This window comes from Erinaceus europaeus, chromosome 19 (assembly GCF_950295315.1).
Source record: "Erinaceus europaeus chromosome 19, mEriEur2.1, whole genome shotgun sequence".
Lineage (NCBI taxonomy): Eukaryota > Metazoa > Chordata > Mammalia > Eulipotyphla > Erinaceidae > Erinaceus > Erinaceus europaeus.
The window spans coordinates 67,161,990-67,173,145 of NC_080180.1; the positions used below are offsets into that span (position 1 = coordinate 67,161,990).

The 11,156-nt window shown below is 65.8% G+C and overlaps 2 protein-coding genes across 3 annotated transcripts; both read right to left on the reverse strand.

Moving 5' to 3' along the window:
* Window positions 1-3,554: 3,554 nt before the first annotated feature.
* On the reverse strand, window positions 3,555-7,626 carry BBS12 (Bardet-Biedl syndrome 12). Of its 2 annotated transcripts, none has more exons than XM_016193982.2 (2): window positions 7,592-7,626; window positions 3,555-6,031 (listed from the first exon to the last, which is right to left on the reverse strand). In XM_016193982.2, the coding sequence occupies exon 2, from the start codon at window positions 6,012-6,014 to the stop codon at window positions 4,167-4,169; it is 1,848 nt and encodes a 615-aa protein (XP_016049468.2). In that variant the 5' UTR covers window positions 6,015-6,031; window positions 7,592-7,626; the 3' UTR covers window positions 3,555-4,166. The 2 variants fall into 2 exon arrangements, with proteins under 2 accessions (XP_016049468.2, XP_060035093.1); XM_060179110.1 differs by having other exon boundaries at window positions 7,576-7,593.
* On the reverse strand, window positions 6,049-10,685 carry LOC132534700 (basic proline-rich protein-like). Its single transcript, XM_060179168.1, has 3 exons — window positions 10,606-10,685; window positions 7,576-7,715; window positions 6,049-7,358 (listed from the first exon to the last, which is right to left on the reverse strand). Exons 1-3 carry the CDS (start codon window positions 10,683-10,685, stop codon window positions 6,049-6,051), a joined length of 1,530 nt encoding a protein of 509 aa, XP_060035151.1.
* Between the last annotated feature and the right edge of the window lie 471 nt (window positions 10,686-11,156).

The window sequence follows — 11,156 nt, forward strand, 5'->3', positions numbered from 1 at the left end:
TAGGCCGTGTGGTAGCCGGTGCAGTGAGGGTGCGGCCCGCTGCCCTGACCCACAGCTGGCCTGGCCCTGCAGGCTGTGCCGCTCTCAGGTACAGGTCCTGTCCCCAGGCCCTCGCTGGCCTCTGGGTGGCTTCTCTGAGCCCCCTCTGCACCGACAGGGTGTTGGGGAGCAGAGGCCATCCCAGTTCCCCTCACAGACAGGGGTGTCGGGGAGTCCCAGCCACTCATCAGGGACTCGGGATTGCCGCCGTTTGCCCCCAGGCTCTCCGTGTGGCTCTCGTCAGCCTCAGCCACCCCACCAGCATCGTGTCCGGGGCCCGTGGAGGGCATGGCAGGCGTGGGGCTTCCTTCTGCTGACCTGGGGGAGGGAGGGTGAGGTCAGCCTGTGATGTCACCTCTGTTTCCCTCCCTGGGTGGCCTCCTCTCACACCCTGTGATGTGTCCGTCCTTGTCCCCTGGGCTGGGTGGGGTGACTCTGCCTAGCCTAGTCACATGGCCCGCCACTGTGGCCTCTGTGGCCCAGCCTCCATGTCCACTCGCAGGGTGAGTGCTCCCACAGAGAAGAGCAGCCGCAGAAAGGCCAGTGCTTCCACAGAGGGGTGAGAGCACACACCCAGGTTGACCTAATAAGTGAATGGAAAAGTGGCTCCGCAGTGATGGCTTCACAGTGAAGTCCTGACTCAGGAGACGCCACTGAGTGCGAGATGACGAGAGGTGGACAGCTGCTTCCTCACGGCTCCGTCCTGGCGCCGAGACGAGAGATTCTGAGGGGCCCTTTTAGCACCTGCTGCGCACATGTTGCCAGCGGGGAGGCAGCTCTTCTCACTGCGCTTCTCGTTTCCTCACACCTCTGAATGGACTCTGGATTCCAGGAGCCCAAGAGATGACTTCAGTGGGACGCGACCACACACAAAGAGTACGAAACTCGTGGTGCTGGGCATTGCAGGAGCGACAGCTCCCAGAAGCCCCTGGGCTGGGAGTCACTTGTGGAAAGCCAGGTGCAGCGTGGAGGTCACAGGGTGAGGAAGCTCATGGCACCTGGGCGGTGAGGCGGGGGCCGGGGAGCAGCATGACAGGCTGCAGCAGGGCCGGAGGCGGTGAGCGGAGGAGTGGCCAGCTGTGCCCACACGGTGGCCGTTATGGCATGGTGACAGCAGGGAAGTGAATAGCTGTTGGTCTGCTTCTAAGACCCCTTCTGTTTCACTGGTTTAACCCCCCTGCTTAACACTGTATTCTGTTTACATAACCACTGTTAACTAAGCACCCCCTGCCTCCAGGGCACTGGTTTAACCCCCCTGCTTAACACTATATTCTGTTTACATGACCACTGTTAACTAAGCACCACCCTGCCTGCAGGGCACTGGATTAATCCCCCTGCTTAACACTGTATTCTATTTACATGACCACTGTTAACTAAGCACCACCCTGCCTGCAGGGCACTGGTTTAATCCCCCTGCTTAACACTGTATTCTGTTTACATAACACTGTTAACTAAGCACCCCCTGCCTCCAGGGCACTAGTTTAATCCCCCTGCTTAACACTGTATTCTGTTCACATAACCACTGTTAACTAAGCACCACCCTGCCTGCAGGGCACTGGTTTAATCCCCCTGCTTAACACTGTATTCTGTTCACATAACCACTGTTAACTAAGCACCACCCTGCCTGCAGGGCACTGGATTAATCCCCCTGCTTAACACTATATTCTGTTTACATAACACTGTTAACTAAGCACCACCCTGCCTGCAGGGCACTGGATTAATCCCCCTGCTTAACACTGTATTCTGTTTACATAACACTGTTAACTAAGCACCACCCTGCCTGCAGGGCATTGGTTTAATCCCCCTGCTTAACACTGTATTCTGTTTACATAACACTGTTAACTAAGCACCACCCTGCCTGCAGGGCACTAGTTTAATCCCCCTGCTTAACACTGTATTCTGTTTACATAACACTGTTAACTAAGCACCACCCTGCCTGCAGGGCACTGGATTAATCCCCCTGCTTAACACTGTATTCTGTTTACATAACACTGTTAACTAAGCACCACCCTGCCTGCAGGGCACTGGTTTAATCCCCCTGCTTAACACTGTATTCTGTTTACATAACACTGTTAACTAAGCACCACCCTGCCTGCAGGGCACTGGATTAATCCCCCTGCTTAACACTGTATTCTGTTTACATAACACTGTTAACTAAGCACCACCCTGCCTGCAGGGCACTGGTTTAATCCCCACTGGTTCATGTCTCTTTGCTCCGCCCCCTCTCCTTGTCACACCCTGATTTCCACCAGTCTCTTTTCGCTCCACCCTCTTACATCACATCCTGTTTCCACCCTACTTGGCGAGTATATATATAAGGACAGGATTGTGATTAGAGTTAGTTTAGTTTAGCTTAGCTTAGCTTGTGCTGTGTTCTACATAAATAAAGAGATACTGCGTACAGCTCAGCCATGAGTCTCTGGTCGTCTGTCTCCCGCCCGCGAAGCTAGCCCAGCAAATAGTCAAGTTGGGAATGTCCAGCTGATGGCTGGTGAAACGGGCCACCACACCTGTGCACCGGGGAGCTCCCCACCTGCCCGTTCTCCTCTCATCTAGGATGAGATTCCAGGCTCTTCTCACTGTGGATGTTGCCTCATGCTCTGGCTCCCGGAACGAAAGTGGGCTCACCTGAGGTCAGCCCTCCACACCCACCAGGGAGGGCAACTCCATAACCACCCAGGGAGGGCAGCCTGGACTTGGCCCAGGTGGGACTTCGCACGAGAGCCCCATTCCCGCCTCCCCACACCCTCCCAGAGCCAACGCCAGCCGGGCTCTAACACTGGCTTAGAAATGGCTGCTTTTGACAGTTTCAAAGTCAGACATTGTGGTTTTTTGGGTGCACTCAGAGATCTGTGACTGGGCCCTCTGGGCGGGTGTGGTGAGGATCCTTGTCCTGGATGTCTAGCTGTGAACGTGTCACCACAGACAAGAACAAAACAAGGCAGACCTGGCCTTTCCCATCCAGTGTGTGTGGCCAGAATGATGGTGCCCAAGCCTCACAGGCCGCTCCCTTCCCACGGGACCCAGAAGCGCCCTCCCTGCCTGCCGTGTCCAGCCCTCGAGGGTGGCAGGGGACCTGGCCACGGACGGTCAGCTGCCCAGAGGCCAACGCCGTCTAGCAGAGGAGTCTGGACCTGCCTCCATGTTCCCGGTCGAGGCTGGTGTGGAGTCAGAGGGCTCAGTGGTGGGTGCTGTAGGCCCATCCCAGGGCCTGGGGAGCTGCCCCCTGCATTCAGCTCAAGCAGCAGCTTCCTGGATTCAGCGGTGGGGCGGCCTGGGCCCTGATCCTGGAGCACGCTGTTCTCCCTCAGGGAGCCCACTGTGTGGCCCTCACACCCAGGGTACCCACACGGCCCAGGGGGACTCACCAGGGAGGGAGGGACACTGCCTCGTGGACTCTGTCCAGGCTGGGAGAGACCTCTGGACCAGGCGCCTGTGACAGCAAGCCCAGCGCTGCCTGTTGCCACCCTGAACCCCAGCTTGCGTTTCAGTCAGAGGACTGTGGACAGACGGCCTTCACATGGGGAAATGTTTTTAATGCAACTGCCAAGAAACACGCCAAACAAAATGGAAAAAGGAAAAACATTCTGGAGAGGAAATGAAACCTTAAAATAGTCTGAAGCAGGGTTTGTTTGGGGCTCAGTCCCACTCCTCAGGGTGCAGGGGGTCGGGCCAGCATGCAGCTAAAACTGACGCCCCTGGCGAACCTTCCCACCCGGCCTTCTGGAGCACAGAGTCCTGCATGTGAGCGCGATGGCAAACCTGCTGCCCCAGGAGCCCCACTGCTTCCGCCTTCAGGGCAGGGGGGGGGGGCTGGCCTGCTACCTGCCCCAGGGCCTGGGAAGCCAGGTCAACACAGGAGTCCTGCCCGGGCCATGTGACCAGCAGGCAGCTTGGGGACAGGAGAGAGGCCTGGAGACGGGACAGGGCGGCCAAAGAGCCCCCATCAGCTTTTCCCCGCAAGCTTCTGGCGAGGGGGTGCTCTCTGCTACCCACATGTCACCATTAAGCGGGTGCCAAGGGGATCTCCAGAGACGCAGCCCAGCCACCTCCAGTGTCCTGTCGTCGTCCGTCCCTGTCCGGAGTCTGTCCTGCTGTGCACGGTCCAGCTGAGTCTGAGCAGGGCGCTACAGCAGCACCTGGGCCTGGGCGCCCTGGGTGGCCCTCACGTGCGCGGTGCCCACCACCACCTCGGCGTCCGTCTGCAGCACCAGCAGCACCAGGTCCAGGGCACGGCGCCAAGCCTCCAGCTTTGGGGTGACCAGGTCGTAGACGTGGGGCGTCCTGCACTCACGCAGGATGTAGGCGTCCGGGGCGCCCGAGCTGACGGCGGCCTGCAGGAGGCGCTGCACTCGTGTGGCCGCCTCCAGCTCCGAGGGGAAGGGGGAGCGCCTGCTCAGCGCGGCCGCCAGGAAGCTGTGCCAGCCGCGGGCCAGGCCACCCAACACGGCGGGTGCGTGTAACTGCAGCCCGGGGCGGCGCGCAGGGGGGTCGGGGGGCATCTCCGCCAGCGCCTGCAGCTGGCTGAGGCACAGCAGTTCCACGGCGCCGCCGCCAGGGAACACGCTGCGCTCCCCCAGGGCCTGCTGCAGGCGGCGGGCGCTGGCCCAGAAGCGGTCCTCACGGGCCTGCATGAGTGCCTCGGCCGGGCAGGTCAGCACCGCCGTCACCAGCCGCACGCCGTTGACGCCCACAGACACGATCAGCCCACGCACGCCCTCGCCCAGCACGGCCAGGCACACACCCGCGCCCACACAGAGCTCGCTCAGCTGCCACGCGTACGCCACCGGCTGGGCGCCTGTCGCCTCAGCCAGGGCCCACAGGGCATCCCTGGGAACCGAGTCCAGCACTAGCTGGCCGGCGGCCGCGCACACCTCCCGCAGACCCGGGCACACGCGTCCTTGCACCAGCACCAGATGCACCTGCAGGCCGCCCAGCACCCCCAGCACACGCTCGGCCCAGGCAGCCTCCTCCTCCTCCTCCTCGGGACCCGGCCCTCCGCCCAGCACCGTGCACATGCGGGAGGCCGGCGGGTGCAGCCCAGGGTGGCGGTAGCTCTCCGTGAGGTCGCCCTCCAGCAGCACAGCACGCAGGGGCCGGCCCTGCAGGGCGCTGACCAGAGGCGCCTGGGCGGCTGGCAGGACGGTGGCATAGCCGGGACACACGTAGGAGGCGGCCTCGGGCGGGCCCGGCAGGTAGCAGGTGAGGACCCTGGTGAGGTCCAACGTGGGGGGCCCGGGGCAGCTGCCCGGCTGCAGGCTCTCGCTCTGGTCCAGCAGCCACAGGGCGGTGCCAGCCAGCCACATGCTGCCAGGGTCACCGCGGCTCAGGGCCCCCACCAGCTGCCCCAGGTCGTGGCAGCCCTGTGTGCTGGGGGCAGCCGATCCAGGATGGGGTCCCTGCGATCCCCGGAAATGCCTGCTGTGGGCCAGCGCTGTGCCCTCACGGGCCCCCACATCCGTCCGGGGCGCGCAGGGCACCGGGGGCTCCCGGGAGCCAGAGTCCAGGCCGCGGTCGCTCCAGGGCAGGCCGGGCACCCAGGCGACGGGCGCGTGGGCCGCGGGCAGTGGGCGCGGGCCCCGCATGTGGCGGCAGGACAGGCGCACGGGCAGCCGGAGCGCGTCCACGGCGTCCAGGCAGGCGCCCAGGCCCTCGTTCATCAGGGCCACGAGCGCGGACACCGGCACGCCCAGCTGCAGGCACTCCTGGGCCGCCCGGCTCCAGGCGCCCGCCAGGCACAGCAGCGTGCCGGTGGCCACCCCGTGGGCCGCGTGCTGAGCCCGCACGGCCTCCGCCAGCAGCCGGCCGGTGGCGCCCAGCTCCAGGCGCTCCAGCAGCCGTGGCGCCGAGCCGACCAGCACGCTGTCCCCGCGCTCCTCGTCCACCACGAACTTGGCCGACTTCACGGGCCCCAGGAAGGCCCCGGCCGCCTCTGCCAGCGTGGCCAGCTGCTCCAGCCCCAGGTGCCGGGCCATGTCCGCGGCGCGGGCGTCTGCAAGGAAAGGGCAGCTATGAGAGCGAGGGGGTGCATGGGCAGCCTGAGGACAGGAAGGGGTCCCGGGGGCGGACAGGGGTCCTGAGGACGGGCAGGGGTCCCGGGGACAGAGCCGGGGGTCCCGGGGGCGGCCAGGGGTCCCGGGGACAGAGCCAGGGGTCCCGAGGGCAGACGGGGGTCCTGAGGACGGACAGGGGTCCCGGGGGCGGGCGGGGGTCCCGGGGGCAGAGCCGGGGGTCCCGGGGGGCGGGCGGGGGTCCGGGGGCAGAGCCGGGGGTCCCGGGGGCAGAGCCGGGGGTCCCGGGGGCGGGCGGGGGTCCGGGGGCAGAGCCGGGGGTCCCGGGGGCGGGCGGGGGTCCGGGGGCAGAGCCGGGGGTCCCGGGGGCGGGCGGGGTCCCGGGGGCAGAGCCGGGGGTCCCGGGGGCAGAGCCGGGGGTCCCGGGGGCGGGCGGGGGTCCCGGGGGCAGAGCCGGGGGTCCCGGGGGCGGGCGGGGTCCCGGGGGCAGAGCCGGGGGTCCCGGGGGCGGGCGGGGGTCCCGGGGGCGGGCGGGGGTCCCGGGGGCAGAGCCGGGGGTCCCGGGGGCGGGCGGGGTCCCGGGGGCAGAGCCGGGGGGTCCCGGGGGCAGAGCCGGGGGTCCCGGGGGCGGGCGGGGTCCCGGGGGCGGGCGGGGGTCCCGGGGGCAGAGCCGGGGGTCCGGGGGCAGAGCCGGGGGGTCCCGAGGGCAGACGGGGGTCCCGGGGACAGAGCCAGGGGTCCCGGGGGGCAGACAGGGGTCCTGAGGACGGACAGGGGTCCCGGGGGCGGGCGGGGGTCCCGGGGGCAGAGCCGGGGGTCCCGGGGGCGGGCGGGGTCCCAGGGGCAGAGCCGGGGGTCCCGGGGGCGGGCGGGGGTCCCGGGGGCAGAGCCGGGGGTCCCGGGGGCGGGCGGGGGTCCCGGGGGCGGGCGGGGGTCCCGGGGGCGGGCGGGGGTCCCGGGGGCGGGCGGGATCCCGGGGGCAGAGCCGGGGGTCCCGGGGGCGGGCGGGGGTCCCGGGGGCGGGCGGGGGTCCCGGGGGCGGGCGGGGGTCCGGGGGCAGAGCCGGGGGTCCCGGGGGCAGAGCCGGGGGTCCGGGGGCAGAGCCGGGGGTCCCGGGGGCAGAGCCGGGGGTCCGGGGGCAGAGCCGGGGGTCCCGGGGGCAGAGCCGGGGGTCCGGGGGCAGAGCCGGGGGTCCCAGGGGTCCCAGGGGTCCCGGGGGGCGCAGGCGGCACAGGCGACGTGCCAGGCGGGGAGGCCTCTGAGAGGCTCTGAGCCCGGCAGGCGGAAGAAGGGGCCGCGGACCAGCCGCTCGGGGGCAGGTCAGGGGTCAGGTCAGGGGTCAGTGCCGGCCTGTGGACCCTGACCCCTGACCCCAGGGGCAGCGTCCGCTCGCTCGCTCGGCTCACGTGCCAACCAAGCGCGGACCCCGTCCCGAGACGGGACACCCCCCGCCCCCACCCCCGTACTCGCGGGCCCGGGAGACACTAGGGCCCGGGTCCCCGCGACCTCTGACCTCTCCCCCGACCTTGGATCAAGCCCACCACTCGGGCGCGCCGTCCGCCGCCATCTGCGCAGGCGCGAGCAGCCGCAGCCCGTTGCTTGGAAACCAAACGGAAGTTCCGCTTCGCGGCGGGCGGGCGGGCGGGGAAAAGGTGGAGCGAGACGCTATTGGTGGAGAGGAGCGGGGTTGGGGCTCCGCCCACTGCTTCTGCCCATTGGGGCGCGAGCCTGTCGGTCGGCAGGGGGCGGGCCCGAGAGCCCTAGCAACGCGCTCTTAGCGACCGCCAGGTGAGCCGCCTGTGGCGCGCGGCCCGCGAGGGACCCGCCTCTCCCGCGTGGCCTTCCGTCCCGCCGGCGTGTGAGTGTCGCAGCCCTACAGCCTCGGGCTGGACGCCGAGGGAAGAACGACGACGGGCGGCTTCAGCTTTGAGGAAGCGGCAGGGAGCAGGTCGGGACGCCCGCCACGGGGCTCGGGGACACCTGCCGCCCGCGCTCCCGACACACCTGCCGCCCGCGCTCCCGACACACCTGTCACCCGCGCTCCCGACACACCTGTCACCCGCGCTCCCGACACACCTGCCACCCGCGCTCCCGACACACCTGCCGCCCGCGCTCCCGACACTCCTGCCGCCCGCGCTCCCGACACACCTGTCACCCGCGCTCCCGACACACCTGCCGCCCGCGCTCCCGACACACCTGCCGCCCGCGCTCCCGACACACCTGCCACCCGCGCTCCCGACACACCTGCCACCCGCGCTCCCGACACCTGTCACCCGTGCTCCCGACACACCTGTCACCCGCGCTCCCGACACACCTGCCGCCCGCGCTCCCGACACACCTGCCACCCGCGCTCCCGACACACCTGCCGCCCGCGCTCCCGACACACCTGCCGCCCGCGCTCCCGACACACCTGCCGCCCGCGCTCCCGACACACCTGTCACCCGCGCTCCCGACACACCTGTCACCCGCGCTCCCGACACACCTGTCACCCGCGCTCCCGACACACCTGTCACCCGCGCTCCCGACACCTGTCACCCGTGCTCCCGACACACCTGTCACCCGCGCTCCCGACACACCTGTCACCCGCGCTCCCGACACACCTGCCACCCGCGCTCCCGACACACCTGTCACCCGCGCTCCCGACACACCTGTCACCCGTGCTCCCGACACACCTGCCACCTGCGCTCCTGACACACCTGCCACCTACGCTCCCGACACACCTGCCACCCACGCTCCCGACACACCTGTCACCTGGGTCTCCTGACATACCTGCCACCTGGGGCTCCTGGGACACCCGTCACCTGGGGCTCTTGAGTTCCCCAGTCCCTTACTCTGATGGTGGCTCAATGCAGCCCAGGGTCTCCTGGTTTCATGCTTCAGTGCTGGGTCAGGCCAGTCCCATCTGACCTGTGACCCTGATGTCACACAGTCCCACCAGGTGGCGCTTGGGCCCTGGGGACGGAGGCCAAGAGGCCTGAGGCTGACTTTGGTTTGATGTAAACATGAAGCCAAGATGTGATTTGTCAGAATGCGGGAGCCTTTGTAGAACATATAGGTAGAACATATAGGTAGCCTTTGTAGAACATATAGGTAGCACAGCAGGTTAAGTGCAGGTGGCGCAAAGCTCAAGGACCAGTGTAAGGATCCCGGTTCAAGCCCCCGGCTCCCCACCTGCAGGGGAGTCGCTTCACAGGTGGTGAAGCAGGTCTGCAGGTGTCTGTCTTTCTCTCCCCCTCTCTGTCTTCCCCTCCTCTCCTCATTTCTCTCTGTCCTGTCCAACAACAAATATCATCAACAACGACAATAATAACCACAACAAGGCTACAACAACAAGGGCAACAATAGGGGGAAAATGGCCTCTAGGAGCGGTGGATTCATGGTGTAGGCACCGAGCCCCAGCAATCACCCTGGAGGCAAAAAAATAATAAAAAAGAAACGACAACATATATATACACACATATATATTTGCCAGCAGGGTTATTGCTGGGGCTTGGTGCGTGCACTATGAATCCACTGCTCCTGGAGGCCATTTTTTCCCGTTTTTTTTTTTATAAGATAGGAAAGAGAGAAATGGAGAGAGGAAGGGAAGTTAGAGAGGGAGAGAGAAAGGAAGACACTTGCTGACCTGTTTCACCACTTGCAAAGACATCCTCCTGCAGGTGGGGATCCGGGGGCTCAAACCCGGATCCTGTGTGCATCCTGGCACTTTGCACTTTGTGCACTTAACCTGCTGCGCTTATGCCTGGTACCCTAAATGACAATATTCTTTTCTTCTTGCGGGGAGGGGCGTGTTTGTGCCCTAGCCACCACCTAGCCTTGCTCATGTGACTTCACTCAGATCAAAGGGGTGAGCAAACCCACCTCATTCATTTTGATTAATAGAGGTGTCACTATCTTAACTTCACTCGATTAACGGCAAGCAGACCCACTGCTGTCACCCGGATCAGTGGGGGTGAGCAGACCCACTGCTCTCACCCGGATCAGTGGGGGTGAGCAGACCCACTGCTGTCACCCGGATCAGTGGAGGTGAGCAGACCCACTGCTGTCACCCGGATCAGTGGAGGTGAGCAGACCCACTGCTGTCACCCGGACCAGTGGAGGTGAGCAGACCCACTGCTGTCACCCGGATCAGTGGGGGTGAGCAGACCCACTGCTGTCACCCGGATCAGTGGAGGTGAGCAGACCCACTGCTCTCACCCGGATCAGTGGAGGTGAGCAGACCCACTGCTGTCACCCGGATCAGTGGGGGTGAGCAGACCCACTGCTGTCACCCGGATCAGTGGAGGTGAGCAGACCCACTGCTGTCACCCGGATCAGTGGGGGTGAGCAGACCCACTGCTGTCACCCGGATCAGTGGAGGTGAGCAGACCCACCTCACTCATTCTGATCAAGAGGTGTCAGGAAGGTATCTGCACTCAGACCAGGTGTGGAGGTGAGCCTGACAATGTGCAGGAGACTGTCCTGGGCCCGAGGACAGATGGACATAGCCGGGTGGCATCTGCCCGCCCTCCCAGAGCACGGTGGCAGCTGTGAGGTATGCCCTCTCGAGACATACCTGAGCCGGTGTTTCTGTCCACCTGACGGGACAGCTGCGGCTGTGAGCTCAGCCTGCACCCGGGGGCCCCACAGCGGCATGGCCCACCGCCTGGACTCCGGCAGACAACATGCGGCTTCCCTCAGGCTGCTGGGGCTCAGGGCCACGCCTCACTAGGAAACCGGGACGCCTGCAGGGACAGCTGAGGCCTCAGGGACGCTCCCCTCCCCGGGGCCCCAGCAGCGGGATTTTCAGAGCGGCACCTGCTTCCTTCTCCGTGTCTGTCCCCCTGGAAAGTCTTACTGCCAGGGGAGTTTTGGGGGAGCCCCGCGGGAGCCCCCTCCACACAGGAAGCTGACTGAAGGGACGACTTCCTGTGGGACCGGCACACGGGGAGGAAGCCTCTTCCCACAGAAAGTTCCAGGAGGTGGAGGCCTGAGGGGTGGGAAGGAGCCCGTGTCTGTGCAGCCCTGGCTGACCCTCTGTCCCCAGCACCGTCTCTGAGGGCACCGAGGGGCTCTGTCCACCAGGCTGGGCAGTGCAGCTGCACTTGGTGGGCATGGCTCTCGTGT